This window comes from Acipenser ruthenus, chromosome 2, assembly GCF_902713425.1.
Source record: "Acipenser ruthenus chromosome 2, fAciRut3.2 maternal haplotype, whole genome shotgun sequence".
Lineage (NCBI taxonomy): Eukaryota > Metazoa > Chordata > Actinopteri > Acipenseriformes > Acipenseridae > Acipenser > Acipenser ruthenus.
The window spans coordinates 105348846-105367882 of record NC_081190.1 but is presented as its reverse complement, the minus strand read 5'-3'; the positions used below and the strand labels follow the sequence as shown (position 1 = coordinate 105367882).

Below are 19037 nucleotides of genomic sequence, written 5' to 3'. Positions count from 1 at the left end.
TCCGCATCAGTTGGACTGCCAGAAATTCTGGGGTCTGAGCCCAAGAAAAGGGGGCCGCCAGCTACAGAGAAGGGAGGAGAGGTGAGGAACCCACCTCCACCCGCAGCAGTTGCGATGCTAGAAATTTTGGGTCCGGAGCCCAAGAAAAGGGAACCGCCTGCTACAGAGAAGGGAGGAGAGGTGAGGAACCCACCTCCACCCGCAGCAGTTGCGATGCTAGAAATTTTGGGTCCGGAGCCCAAGAAAAGGGAACCGCCTGCTACAGAGAAGGGGGGAGAGGTGAGGAGACCACCTCCACCCACAGTAGTTGCAGTACGCAGTACGCAGCAGCCGGAGTGTCCCGCGCTAAGGGCAGCCTTACCGTTCCCAGTGCCACCATCACTGCCGGAGTATGCAGCACTGCCGCCACAACCAGAGTGTCCCGCGTTGAGGGCAGCATTAACACTGCCAGCGCTGCCACATCGCTGTGAGTCTTTCCGCTGCAAGCAGTGGCACAGGAGGAGGACCTCACCCACTGTCAGCATGTCCGCTGCCAGAACCGCCAATGCTGAAGGAGCCAGCCTTTCCGCTGTCGGAATTGCCCCTTTCTGCTGGAACTGCCAGCATTGCCGCTGTCAGCATTGCTGCTGCCAGCGCCGCCAAGAGCAGCATTTCCGCTGCCAGGATTGCCCTGGTACTTATACTTATAAGCACAATACTTGTTGCTTTGTTCTGTGTCTGTTTTGGCCATCGTGCCATTTATTTTGTACAACCTGTTTGTTTATTATTAAATCTGCGCATCAGCACTTCACTCACCAATCTGTGTCCATTCTCCTTCCTAGTCTGACGTCACCACAAGCCATCCTGGTCACAGTTGGCGAGTGATTAAGTAACCAGTAATTTACTTCTGGAGCAGGATAAATTGGGATACGCCTAATATAATCATGTTAACATAATACATCACCCCAGCATGAGCTAAACAATGTGATGTCTTTCAGCTCAGAAGTTCAAATTCAAGCAAAGACGAGTCATTCCCAAAAACGGCTCTTGCTATTTTGTCCATCTTCTTTTTGCAACACAGTTTTATTTTTCATTTGCACAGACATATTTGGATTATGATTAAACCTAGAGATAAGCACATTCTGCTCAAGCATTGTCTTATTTAAGAGGTGTAAAGCCCTATTTAGCTGTTGTTGGCCAGGCTTTTGTTCCAATGGATGTGATGGCGGCTATCCTTGTCTTTTTCTGTTTTTATGACACGTCAAGTGACATTGGTTTGATCTGAAATGGAGGATGCACAGGTTCTTGTACTCCCAATTAAACAAAGTTTACCAAATTGTTTTATAGCAGGATTACTGCATTTGGAATCCCAATGGAAGTGAATGGCAGAGTGATTTCCTTGGTCATATAACCTCCAATTAAATGATTTTGCAAATGTACTCATTCTCACAGACAGTAAAGCTGACAAGCGTGCAAACAATTTCCTGATTACAAACAAGATCACCAGCAATTACATTTCTAGCAATATTTTACAACATAAAATAAAATAACTGTAGATGTTAAAGCAAGATGATTTAATCATTTTCATTTACATTGTTGCTTTTCTATTTCAATACAGAAATTATCTGTAGATCGTGTGAGAAAAGAGAAATATACCTATATTTGCTGAGCTGACCTTCAGCTACTGTACATTTAAGAAACTGCAACAATCAAAACAGAAAGAAAGTAGCTTCCAAAAGGCACCATCTTCTTCACCTTTGCCTGTGCCATTGTGGACGGAATTCTCCTGTCAGGACACTGCACTCTGATTGGCTAGCATATTACTGTTAATAAAACAATGCATAATCCTCTCCCTACACCGAAAACATAACCTTAAGGTCTGTATCCTATACTGCAGTCATTACACATCTAAAATAGTTCATGTTTGGCAGTGAATAAGCATTTTTGTTACTTTTAAAAATGACCGGAGGTGTTGACTTTCTCAGTTGGCCTGACAGGAACATTCTGTGGTACCTTCGTAAGCACTGCACCATTGTGTCTTGGCTCAATGCACAGAGAGATTACAGTACATCTCAATGCTTCAATTTCCTGCACCTTAGTTTCTGTAGCAGATTTATGTTTCCTGGGAGGGGGCAGTAAGGGCATCATTTTAGATCACATGGTGTACTTTTTAAAATGACCTGATGTACTTTTAATATCCCCCCTATTTCCTAGCTTACTCCATGCTTTTAATTCCAAAGTATATTCGACACTCCTGTAACTGTGATGTAAGAGCACTTGACCCCTTTAGTTTCTTGTGATGTGTATAATGTAGCATGTGTACATTTGAGTTGTGGTGGTCTTTCCCAGCCCCAAACTGATGTATTGTTCTGTACTTGTGAGTTTGCCTATTGCAGTTGCAATGGGCTATTTTGTGTGATGAACTGCCAGAACAGATTCAGAGAAAAATCTGTTATTGGGCTATTTTAAAAAGAGATTATCTACTTATTCTGTTTCTCATTGTAGAACTGTAAATCATGTTTTATTTTTTTGCAGGTACTCCTTTCAGGATGAAGAGGATATGTTCATGGTAGTGGATCTTCTACTAGGAGGGGACCTGCGCTACCACTTACAGCAGAATGTACATTTTACAGAAGAAACTGTGAAAATGTATATCTGTGAATTAGCACTGGCCCTATACTACTTGCAATGCTGTCATATAATCCATAGGTGAGTACCTTACAATTACTTGCTTATATTCCCTGTTGCTAGTGGTACTTGTATTGACTGTCCACAGGAGACACATATGTAATATGTAATACAGTTCTTATGTAACTCTTTTACAGCATGTCATTTGGGCCAGGGTCCTTTGTTATGTGACCTAAAATTGCACTCTTTTTTCACCTCTTAATCATTAAGCAGTTGGCTCATTAAATTGATCATACTGCATATACAGCAGCACCTTTCATAGACCATAATTATTATACTTCATGTTATTACTGCCCAATGTTTACATCTGAATCTAACCCTAACCTGAACTCCATTGTGAAGCTACAGATCCTGTCCCTCCAGACAAAATGCCAAACTGTATGTACTGAGGATTCAAAAGACACCTAGACACTGGACAAACAAAGAGTATTAGTGTTCCATCCAAAAACATAATTACTGAAAAAATGCTCGTTTTCAAAAGCAGGTGTCATTTTAGCGCAAACCATTTATCAAGAAGCTACCAGATGTGAGCTTCACATGGTCATAAAGGTATTTTTTTTCATGAATAGTACCTCCAGGTTTTCTAATTGTGCCACCTCTAATTTCAAAACAACAACAATCAAAGAACAAAACTGTACAAAGTAGCAAACGGTGAGTTAAGTTATGGTTGCTTTAAATTGGGTTACTTATTGACAGGGTAACAGTCAGTCACACAACATCACACACATTAAATACAAATTATGCTGCAGAAAAATATCACGCCACGTTCACAAACGGTAACTATAGAAGCAGCACTGCTGCATCTGACAATAAGTATTATTAAGATTATTCCAGGACAGGCTAATACATGCATTGTGTTCAAAGCACCAAATGAAGATTTAAATACAAATAAAAGCTATCCACTCTTATACAGTTGCTGATAACATTTCTTAATTTGATTTCATATATTGGTGATACATTTGTAATTTGCAATACCCTGTTCTCAACAAACCCACTGTATGCCATTACTTTCAATATGATCCAGGAATGATTGGTTACACAGCCAGTTTAATGCATCTGTTACCACTGGCAGCTAGTGTTTTTGTTTTGTTTTGTTGATGTGCAAAATCCATTACATTTAATTTTTTCACTATCCAAAGATGTATTTATTTTTTGGCTGTTTGTAATGTCAAGTGGGTACTTTTGACAAAGTATGCTTACATAAAACATATTTCTTTAGATCTTATAGGACACCTAATATATCATAAGTTAATTACCTGAGCAAGGAGCATGCATGTGACACAATGGAATTGTCTTAACAAGTGCTACTTTATTTAGAAAAGTGAATTCAACAGTAGAGATAGAAAAGTTAAAGAAAATATAAATCATCAATAGAACCTGAAATAAAGATCGACCAAGTTCAAACACAGCATTTCAACAGTATTAAAAATATTATACATCTCACAACAGGTTGAGCGTTCGAATATTATTTCAGCATTATTATATTATAAGAACCTTGTTAAAGTTACATCCATGATTTCAGAAGCTACTTCCTTGGGTTCGGAGATCTATACAATAACCACTTTTGATGTTCTAAGTATTTTACCAATACACCCCAAAATGAAATAATAATTAGGATTTGTGGAGCTGTGGAGTAGGACAGGTTGATGGTTGACACGAAGTCAACACCTCAAGCAGGTCCTGAGCAGGTGTGAAGGATTTCTGTGATTGTCCGATTGAGAAGAAACAAATGTCAAAGGACTCAGGTCCCTCAGGTCAGAAGCAAGAGCAGGAAAATGCAGATTGGCATTAAGCATCCTTTCGTCTATTGGGCAAGGCATAATATTAGCCTTTGTTATCATCGAGTTGGTTGCATTGTCCAATCCCTGACAATAGTTCTCAGTACACCCCAAAGGATAACAATTCTCAAAACAACTTTTTTAATGACAGTTCTCAATCACCAAGTAAGTTTCTAATGGTTGTTCTGTTGGATGTCAGGACCATTTATGGTCTCTTTCCTGTTCTTTATGTAAGCTCCCCTCCATTAGAACAAGGGTACAAATCATTTTGAAAATTGGTGAGAAACAGTTTTGAAAGTTTAGCACCAGAGAGCCAACAGATGATAAATTATCAAACCCTGACCTAATCATGCCCCCTCACAACTTCCCACACGACACAAACCTTCTCTCCTGTGTATGTGGATGAGTGTGGGTGGGTCATGTGAGTAGTCCAGACCTAATGAGAATCCATCATCATCTTATGGTTGCTAAAGAATTAAAAAACATGTCTACTGGCACAAGAATGTTATGTTGCTGGCGCTATATGAGGTACCCTGGTGCTAGAATCTAGCACCATAGCACCAAATTTGCACCCCTGTAGACGCAGACAGTTCTCAATCACCAAGTATGTTTCCACAGGTTTCAATGTTTGTTTATGCAGCACAACATTTCACCTCAAAGCATGAATGTGAAAGCACATGCGATCCCATCCACAGGCTTGAACCACAAACCCAACCCCCATATACATCATCTGTTTTACTTATACTCTTATTGAGTCAAACAATATGCGGTGGAAAGTGTCCTAAAGAGAGTTTATAGTTTAAACACAAAGCAAAGCAGATTTATTCATTCAAATTCATTCAAAACCAAAACAGCATTTGCTCCAGTGCAAAGTTTGCACTTATCATACTAATACAAAATATAAGCAAACAAGCCATATTTTCCCCAAAAGGAATAAACAGCTGATGCTTAATGACTGTATCTTTTGAGTCGTTCATGTCATTATTTTGTCACCATCAGCTGCATACATCCCGTCTTTGCAGCGTTGTTTAATTGTTATGCGCGGTTTAGGCATTTTAGAAACAAACGTCTCTTCTCTTCCATCACAATTTGAATTCCCAAACGGCTGAACCTTGACAACTACGATTGCAAGTAATTATAAGTATTTTTTGTATAAACCTCTCAATTTAAAAATGTCTTCTATGTTTGCATTATAATTTGATTTGCATTTTGTTTTATTTTGTTTTATATGTTGCATTTCATTTTATTTTGTGCTATTTCGTATTTACGAGAAACACGGGGCTCTAGATATACTGTAGCTAAAGCTTCTATTTCTTTGCAAGCTATTTTCCTTTTATTTTTGGTCAGGTGTTTGAAAGGTTTGAAAGGGGGGCGCTTAGGTTGGCCAGCGTGTCCTCGGGTCATCGTGCACCAGCGACCCCCGTAGACTGGGCAGGCGCCTGTGGGCTTGTCTGTAAGCTACCTAGAGCTCTGTTGTGGTCCGACGCTGTAGCTCTGGGTTGGCTGCATGGCGGGCCTGCAGAGTGAAAAGAAGCGGTCGGCTGATGGCACACACTTCGGAGAACATCATGTGTTCATCTTCGCTGCTCCTAAGTCAGCGCAGGGGTGGTAGCGGTGAGCTGAGCCTAAAATACAATTGGATATTTCAAATTGAGAGAAAAAAGGGGTAAAATCAATTGGGGACTACTACATTTATAAAAAAAAAAAAATAGAAATGTTGCAGTGCAAAGTACTAATTGGTTTAATCATTATCCATGTTCAGTTATCCTTGACAAACCATATAGGCATTCATACTTATTAGTCAATTTGGAATTTTGTTGAAAAAAATATTTAGAAAAAAAAGCATAACCTGTAATTAAACCAGTCTTCATCTATCATACTTTACATAATTTAACAAACAGGGATTTTGACTGTGCTTTTATTATATTTAGCAATTTGCCTGATTTATCAAGAGTATGCCACATACTCATTTGGTTATTTAACAGAGCTTTTCCAACATTTTACTGGAATTGCTTTTGTTATAAGTTACATAACTATAATATAACAATTATCCTCTGGAACATTGTCTATTTTCACAAATTAAATAAACTTTCATGAAACTTCGATAATTATTTGTATGGTCTTTTTTTACAGTTTTCTTTAAATTGAACAATTTTAATCACACAGGGTAATAATTATTAGAAAATGTATAAATAAACACACAAATATAGAGTGCATACATTTTTTTACTATTCTGTTAATAAGTTATAATGTACAGGTAGTGAACAAAAAAATGGAAACACCAATGTAAAGTCACTTAACAGGGCGTTGGGCCACTATGGTATCCCACTCTGTGGAGTTCTCGGCGGACCGTTTTTGATGAAACTGGCTGCTCGCATCCCAGGTTGAAATTTGCAGTCAATTGATCTGCAGTTGCTCGCCTGTTTTGCCTTGAACTTTGAATTAATGCATGGATATCACAATCCTGGAGTATGCGATTCCGCCCACTGTTGCCCTTTGCTGATGATGTCTTTCCCTCGGAGTTCCATGCCGACATCAGCTTAGACACCGTTGCTTGTGAAACATCAGCAAGTTGAGCTGCCTTGGTCACTGAAGATCCTGCCAAACGCACTCCAACAATCACCCCTCTTTCCAAGTCACTGAGGTCTCCTCTTGCAGCCACGCTAGCCATAATTATAGGCAACCAGGCCTGTCCAGCATTTTTATACGTGACCCTACGCATGATGGGATGTTATTTGCTTAATTATCGCATGAGCCACACCTGGGTGGAAGCCCTTGCTTTCAATATACTTGGTGTCCCTCATTTACCCAGGTGTTACCATTTTTTTGTTCACTACCTGTAGATGATGAGGGTTTCCACATGGTTGTCAAGCAGCCCAGCCTTCCTATATCTTCGTATAGTAATCTCTCAATATTTAATATATATCTCTCTTGTTCAATGATTAACAATTATCTTCTTCACCATAGGGAGGTACAGCTGAGGGTGGTACAACAAATTCTAAATAAAATCCAACTTTTTTTGGTGGGGCATTTGTAAGCTTTTGAAATATATTCATGAAACTTTTCTAGAAGGAACCAACAACAGACTAAAAAGATTTCAGAATATGAAACTTTATTTAATTCATGAAAGCGGGCTATAAGTCAGACATTGAGAAAGCCTTCTAGTCCAAAGGGTTGTCATTTCATAACTTTGTTTTAGTATTACTACTTATTACTATTCCTATCTATGGTGTTCTATTGTGAGATGTTTGCATATCGTAAAATCAGAACAGCCAAAATATTTTTAGCAGAAAAAAGATGATTTTAAAACACTGGTTAACATTATTTTAACTCAACAGAGAAGGTGAAGTATGTGGAATCTTACCTATTAAAATAACTAGGTTACAGCAACTATATCTGTTCAATGTCTACCATTTGTTGTGGATTCACTGGGACTTTTTGTCTTATTTATATCACCACATATGGAGCAGATGTACTGGGTGCTCCATTGCCTCCAGCCAATTGGTTTTAAATTAATTCAATAGCCAACTATTTTTCTGGCTAAGTTGATGACCTTGCATCTGCTACAAAAGGGGGAGTAATTCCTAAGCATGTTATATATAAGAGAGATATAACTTGCCCATCTGCTTTGAGTGCATTAAAGGTCCTTTATTTGAAGGTGGCTTTCTAAAGAACAGTATCTGCTGCTATACATTGTTAGGCTGAGATTGTTGGACTGTTCTTTGTAATGCTTGGGTTGTTTCTGATAAACTCATATTTATCCTTATCAGAAAGATGATGATGCTAGGTAGTGACAAGAGTGGGTGAGATGTGATGAGTTTAAAGCTATATTGCCATGAATGGAGCCCGGCTCTTTTGCATTGTGGTTAAGATTGCTGCTTCGTGTGATGCAGGAATAGCGCTATATAAAAACAAATTGTATTGTATTGTATTGTCTCATGCTGCAGCTGAGGTTAAAAGGGGAAAGAGTATAATGCGCAGTGTTGTGTGATACACTGCCATCACAGATTCTGTTTCTAGTTGATCAGATGAGATAAGGCAAAAAAATATATAATCACAAACACAACTCTTTGGCATAGTGGTTAAGATGCTTGTGTGTGGGGTCGTCAGTTCAAGCCCAGCCTCTGCCCTGTTACAGTGGGCACCAGTAGAAATAAAGTGTACTTCAATATTACACTGCAAGTCTACTTCATGTTATAAAATATTAAAATAGACAAATGGAGAGTGTTCTCTTGAGCAAATGTCTAATATAGATTTTTTTTTGAGGTTGATGGTTGGACTTGACAGTCTTTTTTAAAATGACATTTTTTTCAGGGGATGCTTACACAATTATATTCCAACAAGGGAATACTTCTACAAGTAAGTCCTACATGGTATATCTGCTGCAAGAAAGAGGCAACACCCGGACTTCCATTTCTTGGGATTGATGGACATCATTTATTATGTTAACTTTGCCTCCATCAATCCTTTCTACAACTCCAGCCTAATTCTAACAATGACTGTAGTTTCAGAAATAAGCACTGCATTATAGTCTGTTTGATACTTTCTGAATTATTTCATGTGAAATATAGACTTTCTGTGTACTTTGATTCTTCAGAACATCCAGAAGAAACCCTGTATTTCCCATCCTCTGGCACACCACACAGTGCGATGTCATTGCTGAATAATTTATCTAACTTATTTTCTATCTCCTTTAGAGTTTTTCTTTGGGTCACCCAATTGATTTTTTAGCATTTGCCATTCTCCACAGATGGGGCTTAAAGTCTTAATAATGACATTCACTTTGCAGTTCCTGGAAGACAGAAGAGATTTAAGATAAACCAGTGACAGGTTTTGTATTGTTAATGCTCCGGAGCTCAAAACATAATACAGTATTTAGCAAATATGTTCTCCGTTGCTGTCAAAACTTTACATACATGGCAATGATACCGCTTGAGCAACTAAACCAACTAAAACCACTCATCTTTGTTTTAGATTTATATTTTAAAAAAATGTTTAATGTTTCCATAGAAATGCCCCATTTCTGCAATGGATTATAATCCTGGCTATGATTTAACCTTTTTTTTTTTTTTAAATATACACAGCAGTAGATAATTAGCTCAAAATGATTAGCTCTTAAGTTAGGCTAAAGGAAATATCACATGTATGGGACAGATTAGTAGCATTTGCTTGTTCCACAACATGTTTTGTCAGTTTACAGCACCAGTACAGGAGTAAAAATGTCCAGGGTAAAAGGAAAATGTTCTTCCAAACTGCTATTAAATCACTCTGTAGGCAATTGTGGTATTTATACCTTAATCCTAAATATTATATCTTGTAACAGTGACTAGTAAAGACAATGACAAGTATTGATTACAGTGTATTCAATTTATGTTTTATTTAATGATACCAGGAACTCTTTTGCAAGTCTTGTCCTCTGGATCGGAATCCCCCAAGTAGTTCCCAGATGCTCAGGTTAATTTGTCCTTATGTACTAGCTAGCAAATAATTTGCGTGCCCTAAGCTATTTGGCAGTTATAACCTTGGATGACATTACCCCCTGTTTCCTTAACACACACATTTAATAGCATGCATGACCGTATTGGTTACATTGTATCAGGCTCATAACCTGCCCTGTATCTAATCATTTACTAAGCCTGAATAATCAGCTTCATTTCCTCAAAATCATTCTTTCCATTACATCAATGAGTTCTTGCTAAACTTATCCTATTTACCCCAAAATGTACTAATAATACCCCCAGCTGCTTCTGTTTCACTCACGCTTGCATGCTCTCACAACTTGTTTGAAACATACAATAACCTTTTCTTTATGACAGTACAAAAGACTCTACATAAGAACATAAGAACATAAGAAAGTTTACAAACGAGGGGAGGCCATTCAGCCCATCTTGCTCGTTTGGTTGTTAGTAGCTTATTGATCCCAGAATCTCATCAAGCAGCTTCTTGAAGGATCCCAGGGTGTCAGCTTCAACAACATTACTGGGGAGTTGGTTCCAGACCCTCACAATTCTCTGTGTAAAAAAGTGCCTCCTATTTTCTGTTCTGAATGCCCCTTTATCTAATCTCCATTTATGACCCCTGGTTCTTTTTTCTTTTTTCAAGTCAAAGAAGTCCCCTGGGTTGACATTGTCTATACCTTTTAGGATTTTGAATGTTTGAATCAGATCGCCACGTAGTCTTCTTTGTTCAAGACTGAATAGATTCAATTCTTTTAGCCTGTCTGCATACGACATGCCTTTTAAACCTGGGATAATTCTGGTTGCTCTTCTTTGCACTCTTTCTAGAGCAGCAATATCCTTTTTGTAACAAGGTGACCAGAACTGAACACAATATTCTAGGTGAGGTCTTACTAATGCATTGTAGAGTTTTAACATTACTTCCCTTTATTTAAATTCAACACTTCTCACAATATATCCGAGCATCTTGTTAGCCTTTTTTATAGCTTCCCCACATTGTCTAGATGAAGACATTTCTGAGTCAACATAAACTCCTAGGTCTTTTTCATGGTTCCCTTCTTCAATTTGCCATGTGTCTGCCCAATTCTGAATGCTGTCTAGATCATTTTGAATGACCTTTGCTGCTTCAACAGCGTTTGCCACTCCTCCTATTTTTGTGTCGTCTGCAAATTTAACGAGTTTGCTTACTATACCAGAATCTAAATCATTAATGTAGATTAGGAATAGCAGAGGACCTAATACTGATTCCTGTGGTACACCACTGGTTACCTCGCTCCATTTTGAGGTTTCTCCTCTAATCAGTGCTTTCTGTTTTCTACCTGTTAACCACTCCCTAATCCACGTGCATGCATTTCCTTGAATCCCTACTGCGTTCAGTTTGAGAATTAATCTTTTATGCGGGACTTTGTCAAAAGCTTTCTGGAAATCTAAATAGACCATGTCGTATGCTTTGCAGTTATCCATTTTCAATGTTGCATCCTCAAAAAAGTCAAGTAGGTTAGTTAGACACGATCTCCCTTTCCTAAAACCATGCTGGCTGTCCAGTTATAGTCCAGTTGTTGTACATAATTTCTTACATATCCCAGTATTGCTATTGATTGGTACTCAATTGTTTAGTTGAGGGGATACACCCATTACTCATAGGTTTGTGCCCAGGACAAGTCAAAAGATGATTTATTAAGACCTCACCAATCTTTTCAAGCAAAGCTGGACTCAATTTTCCTTTTGAAGGAACTACAGTAGACAGTTAAGACCTGACATTTTTAGAGGGTCAGGGTGAGGTGTTGGAAATATTACTCACACGTGTTACCTTTGCAGTTTTCTGACCACTTCAGATATCCAGTCTGCTTCCAAATACACCATTTAAAAAAAAATGTCAAGCAGTATAAATTAAATCTGCAATCTCAAACCACGTACACTTAAAATGAGTCATACAATGCAGAGTCTACTGCCCGTGACAGTCTAGTAGCATTCTGCTGAATATGTCAGTTGTACTGATGTGAAACAACATCAAAATGTTCATATTGGGAACTCCTGTTTGGTACAGTAGCACTGTTGTTTGACACATTTACTGTAGAATTATACATACAATTACACATACAATTAATCTTAATATTTGGCATACAAAAAATAAAGACACATCACAAATGTGACATTCCCCGATGGAAAACAAATTATTTTTCAATTTAAGTTGAAAACTGAACTCTAAATTATCCAAGTGAGACAGAAGTTATTGGAAGCCAACCATGGTACAAACACCTTTGAATTTGTAAAACTTTGTCAAAAATGTAAGACCGGGCTAGGTAGCCTTACTAAATCAAGAGGCCCTTTAACTCTGCCTCTCCGTGTCAATGAGGACAATGACAGTCATAAACAGAAATTAAACTAGTAAAGGGTATAATCCTTTCCTTTTGGAATAGAATTCAGACCTTCATTTGTATAGTGAATCTGCATTGTGTTATGTTATTATTGTGTAGCCATCTTATTCTTTAGTTTTGATTTTAAAGTAAAATAAAAACAACCTGACAATTTGTTTTAACTCAGATTGCATCAAATTAAACAAAAATTGCATCTTGTAAAACAACATTCCAGCGCCCATCATGTTATTTTTATACGTATGTTCATTATAAATGCATAGACCTTTTTTGATGGGGCATTTGCATCACAACCCACATTTTCATTTTCATTTTCCATACTGTTTTCAATAATAATGCAACATTAATGCAACTACTATACATCACACATGTTTAAACAAATGTTTATCAATATGTTTCAGGTGAAATTAGTAACGGATGGCTAGTTTTAACAAAGATTTTATCACAGTTCTAGGGGGAGAGTAATTAAATGTGGATTACTTTCATAATCAAAACAAAGGCCCTAACCCTTTACCTAGAACAGAGTGGAGAGGTTACCTCATTGTAACTAGAAGGTATGATAGTTTCTCCAGGGGTCAGCAATCAACACAGTGCCCCCTGGTGGCAGACAGGAATCTATCCTCCATCTGCATCCACCCACTTTTTGGGTGATGACGTCCTTGTCATCAAATCAACTTCAGTTAATTAACACCGCTATTTACAAAATGCCATTTACATTGGTTTATGTTCATTTCAAGTTAAACAGTACTTTTTCCCCTAAGTATTTGTTGTCTAACTTTATTACATATTTTGTGTCCTCTCTCTATTTTCTGCTTTTCAGTTTCAAAAACTGGGATTCACTGCCTATATGATAGCTTGTTTCGGGGGTGTCTTTCTCTTAAGGGATACCTTCTCTGTGGTTCAAGTGGCTGAAAGGGTAAAGCCATCCCTGGAGACTGATTAAATTTGCAGACTGTTGCAGTCTTGACTCAAGCTCTCCTCTCTGTGGGATCAGGTTGGATACAGTTCCTTCCCCATCATCTTGGGTGGGTGATACAGGTGGTGTTGTTACAATGGTATTTACATCAAGGATTGGTATTGCAGGTGTTCCCTCAGTGGTGTCATCAGAATCAGAGCCAGGTTCAGAAGATTCTTTCCGGTCATCAAACAGGTCAGTCAGTTGTTCAGCATGTCTGCTGAGTCTAACTTAGCTGACTTCTGAAGAAACAAACATCGGCATCAGACTCACTGTCAGAAACTTCAGCTTCAGGTGGCCGGGCTCTAGTTTTTTGTGGTTGCTCTTGTTCCATTGAGAAGAACATACACTGGGTCAGGAGATTGTGGTGTGCAACATGTTCCTTTCCCCCTCTTCGGAGTGCTCAACATACACCAGAATGCCAGGCTGCTTCTTGATAACTACAAATGGCTGGAACGCCCATTGATCAGCTAATTTCTGCCTACCTTCAATATGGCAAATTTTAATCAGCACTCTATCACCTTGAAATTCGCCATCTCTGGCCTTGCTATCATACTGCTTCGTCTGTTGCTCTTTTGCATGTCTACACATCTGACTATCCTGATCAAAAGCAAAGGACAAACAATCATGAAGGTTTTGAGCATACGCTCTATACTCAGTAGGATCTTCACCAGAGGACAAGCCAAAGATCATATCAATTGGAATGTCTGGGGTGCCTCCCAAACATCAAAAAGTAGGTGCTTAACCTGTTGAATCATGCTGGGTGCAGTTATACGCATGTCTCATGGTATCAACATAGTTATGCCAATTGGTTTTGAGATTTGGAGCCAGGGTGCCTAACATATTCATTATTGTTTGATTAAATCATTCTGTGGTCCCATTCCCTTGAGGGTGATAGGGAGAAGTATGTGTTTTAGCCCTTTGAGTAGTGAGTTCTAAAAAGCACTGCCGGTCCTATGGGAGTGAGTTTTGTTTCTGTCTTCTGCATGCGCTTGATTATTACGAGTACAGCGTACAAACAAGCTGAAAGCTATATGTTTGTATGTATGTAATGAACACTGACAAAATACAGACAAATCATTTTTACCGTAAATAAATAAAACAAATAAATATATTTATTTATTTAGACATAGGGAAAGGTTTTGACTAAAAAATAACATGTATGAACCACAACAACACGTCCTAACAAAAAAAGGGTGAGAGAGAGAGAGAGAGAGAGAGAGAGAGAGAGAAAGAGTGAGCGAGCGACATGAATAAATCATATCCGGGTAAACAGGTGGTGAGGCGGAGGGAGTGGGAAAGTCTAATGCTTTAGTGTATGATAATCCTTGAAGCATGGAGCAACGCACAGAGCTTGGCGCCGCCTCTTTGCTGTCACTTGATGTTGATGATAAATATTCTTTGCTTATGTCTTCACTGACACATTCGCTGACATCTGATTCAGTGGAAAAATTGTATGTATTTGAATTTAAATCAGAGTCTGAATTCAGTATTATTACTGATACTTTTTTCTCACTGAGCAATTTTCGCAGTTTACAAACACTTGACATTTTTGTGAATGGGTTTATTATATGTAATTCAGTCAATATCTGGCAGAGGGTGCAAGAGACCAATAAAAGGTGTTACAGAAACCTAGTGTTACAATATTATGTGGTCAGGAGTTGTATAGGCTCAGTAATTCAAGTTTAAAGTTGCAGAACGTACCGGTACATTCGTACTCCCTGGGGACCAGAGAGCAGCAAACATACCGGTACGTTTGTACTACTCAAAGGGTTAGCGTTGCTGGTGATTTTGCATAACTCTCTGTGACAGAGATCGAATGATTCTTGGTGTTAGATCTCCCTCTCGACCTGTGAGGGCACTGTGTAAAAGGAACAGAGTACTCTTAACTAAATGGCACGACAATTTATTCCATAGGGTAGGTGGAGGTCGGTCATTTAGGAAAGGTGTGAAGCTACGGTATCCAAACTCAGTGACCCAGATGGTAAATGGTGTGACATCTGAGGATTGGAGGAGCGGATGCACTTGTTAACCTAGGGGTCATGAGTGAGGATATAAATAGGGGTCATAGCTGACGTGATCTGTTCCTTTTGTGAATGGTTAGGAAAGAACCTAAAAGGAGTCCCTGCATGTAAAAACCGTGAGTGTTCAGTTAGTCTGTCTTGTAAACGTTGTTTGTTTGTTTCGTTTGTCTAAAAGATTACTAACATGATCCGGAGCTGTAGCCACAGATTAGCATTAAACCCAGACACCAGCACTTCACTTTCCACTGAGATCTGTCTTTTCACCTCAAGCACTTACATCACGCACCGTAGGAACTGTGTCTGTGTCTTTGTGTTTTGTGTGGGTGATAAAACTAGGCTTATTATTATTCCAGCATTATTATTTATTATTCCAGCATTATTATTTACAGGTGTTCTGCCTTAAGGCTCTGGACATTGTAGTAATTTATCAATAAACACCCTTGCACCTGTTAGTAATTGTCTATGTGATTTGTACCTGCACTGCACTCACCTGTATCCACTCATCACTTTGCCACACTCTCTCACTACTGCATTCTCAAAATTGCGACCTTGGTCAGCATGAATTCTGGCTGGAAAACAAAATCTACAAAGAAAATTGCTCCATAGCACTTTGGCAATTGTGACTGCTTTTTGGTCCTTTGGTAAACTTGCGCAAACCAGGAAAAGTGATCTGTGACTACTAGCAGGTTTTCAATCCCACCTCTAGATTTCTCTAGCATCAGAAAATCAATGCAAATGAGTTCCATAGCGGCAACTAAAACTCTGGTGCTTTCAGTTTGGTCTACTGCCGAGGTTGCTGTGGCCACTGGCTGTGTACGAGGTTTCTTTGACAACAGTAGAGAAGCTGGAAGCTTTAATCAGTTCATACATCAGGAAATGGTTGGGAGTTCCACGCTGCCTCAGCAGAGTGGGACTTTATGGTAAAGGAGTACTGCAGCTACCAGTCTCTGCTCTAACTGAGGAGTTTAAGTGCGCCAAGGTCAGACTGGAAATGACATTAGTAGAGTCACGCGATAAATGCGTAAGGGAGGCAGCACCTGTGTTGAAAACTGGAAGAAAGTGGGCGGCAAAGAAAGCTGTGGAAGATGCAAAGGCTGCCCTTCGAATTGGTGATATCATGGGGCAAGTTCAGCATGGAAGAGGGGGTCTTGGTTTCAGTTCAACTCCTCCTACATGGCACAAGGCGGCCCCAGCTCAAAGGAGGAAGCTGGTAGTCAACGAGGTGCAAAAGCAGGAGGAGAGGATGAGGTGTATAAAGGCCATTTCCCAGGCCAAACAGGGAGAATGGATGAGATGGGAGAGTGTGGAACAACGCAAGATTGGCTGGCAAGACCTATGGTCAATGGAACAGAGCAGGATCAGTTTCCTCATCAGGTCAACATATGATATTCTCCCATCACCACAGAACCTAAACCTCTGGGTAGGAGAGGATCCCTCATGTCCTTTGTGTTCATCACCTGCAACATTAAGGCACATTTTGACAGGATGTAAGGTGGCTCTTAGCCAAGGACGGTTTACTTGGCGCCATGACCAGGTGCTGCGATGTTTGGCCTTAGCTAGCATTGGAAGACAAGCATAACATGACCAATAAGTTGCCACCTGTTCCATCAAAACATTACACACAAAAGACAACATTCCTCCGCCCAGGAGAGCAACCACCAAGAAAAGGTGTTAAAACCAATCCTCGCCCAGGACAACTGGAAGCTGCTAGAGACTGGAATATGCTGGCAGATGTTGGTCAACGGCTTATTTTTCCACCTGAGATTGCCACCACTAACCTTCGACCAGATATTGTCTTGTGGTCTGGACCAGCACGCCTTGTTCACCTGGTAGAGTTAACAGTGCCATGGGAGGATGCTGTAGATGAGGCGTATGAGAGGAAGAAACTGCGGTATGCTCAACTAGCCACTGAAGCGGAACAGCGAGGATGGAGAGTTCGGGTTTACCCAGTGGAAGTGGGTTGTCGAGGATTTGTGGCACACTCTACAACCCGGTTTCTCAGAGACGTCGGATTCAGTGGCCAAGAGTTGCGTCGCACAGTGAAGAACTTATCTGAAGCAGCAGAGAGGAGCAGCAACTGGCTGTGGTTGAGACGGAAAGATTCTGGCTGGGGACAGGTAAGTAAGCTGGGCTGAGTTGAGTGGGGGGCGGAGGGGGGTGATGCTGGGACGCCAGAATCACCGTCGAGCCCTCTTGAGGTGTCGTGGGCTAGTCGACGAAACACTGAGGATGGAAGGTGCCCACTTGAAAACCCCAGAGATGTACCCTACTTAGCTCAATCCAGACGGTTGTCATGCTGATGCGCTGGGGAGGCCGCACTTTGGTTGATCCCCGGAGCCAGCATCGCAGCCGTTGTGTGTGCTGATGCGCCAGGGAGGCAAAATAAGCTGATCCCTGGAGCCAGCATTACACTTCAGCCATTAACACCAGACAGAAGGATATCTACATCATCATATGGAAGGAAACGTAAATGGATGGAGACACATATGGATCACATTAGTTTACTGTAAAGCTACGTCTTAGTTGGTGCTTATCTTGGCGAGAGCCGAGTTCAAATCAGCATGAAGTTTTAACATCTACTCTTGTGTAATGGAAATCATGTATGGATATTCACTAAGGGTGCTCTGGGATTTGCAGATGGGAGTCTTACGAAGACAGCACATCTCACACCGTTCGCACCAATCCCTTATGTCAGAGTGCATTTGAGGCCAGTAGAATATTTCATGAATCAAGATGACCCAAGTCATCATGAAGGGCTTTCTTTGTAACCACCCTCAAGTTCCCTGGCAGAACTAACTGGTCTATCTCTTCTCTCTGCTCGGAGCTCGGAGAGTAATTAAATGTGACTGGCAGAGGGTACCTCATTGTGGCTAGGTCTGACAGTTTCCACAGGGCTCAGTAATCAACACAGCGCCCCCTGGTGACAGATGACATAAACACAAATCAAAGAACTGCTCAACATGTGAGTAAATATAGTATTTTTTCAGCCCTACCATTTAGCGTGTTCTCGGGACGGTGAATTTGGTATTATTTGATCTGGGATCAATATAAATGTTCTAGTCTTTTTTGTTGTATTTTGGTTTTGTTGGGGAGACCAGAGCTTGTTGAAACGAGGATACGCTGAAATAGTCGCCATTGTTTCTGAATGAGCAATCAGAATGTTGTTTAGAGAAGACGCAGAATTCAGTTCTATATGCAAGAGTAAAGTGTGATTATCTTAATTTTTATATAGCTCCTTTCATAGCAAACCACCATCACAAATCACTTTACAGAGGTAGGCTGTGAACCATGCATTATATGCAGAGTCTGAGGCAAGCCATCGGGGCCACAAACGTATTGACACAACCCGTAAGAAAGTTTGACAACGCGTTGTGAAAGTGCCAATGAAAGGGTAGCATTCTCATCACGTAATTAACTCGTCTCATGCATAAAATAGGTCTAATTTACAAATGGATTCATGATATTGCAACCTAAATAATGTTTATTTTTTAAAAGCTCTTTAGCGTAAAATAATAACAGCCACAAGCCAGGCTTTTTTTTACTTTGTAGGTAGATATTATTATTATTATTTGTTTATTTAGCAGACACATTTATCCAAGGCGACTTACAGAGACTAGGGTGTGTGAACTATGCATCAGCTGCAGAGTCACTTACAATTACGTCTCACCCGAAAGACGGAGCACAAGGAGGTTAAGTGACTTGCTCAGGGTCACACAATGAGTCACTGGCTGAGGTGGGATTTGAACCGGGGACCTCCTAGTTACAAGCACTTTTCTTCAACC

The 19037-nt window shown here is 39.9% G+C and overlaps 1 protein-coding gene across 1 annotated transcript in view; it reads left to right on the top strand.

The window, feature by feature from the left end:
• The window catches only part of LOC117408347 (serine/threonine-protein kinase 32B-like), a 111709-nt gene that overhangs the window by 47987 nt on the left and 44685 nt on the right, over positions 1 to 19037 (top strand). Inside the window, exon 4 of the mRNA XM_034013265.3 lies at positions 2515 to 2688. Within this exon, the coding sequence (XP_033869156.3) occupies positions 2515 to 2688 (174 nt within the window). The remainder of the gene's footprint in view (positions 1 to 2514; positions 2689 to 19037) is intronic.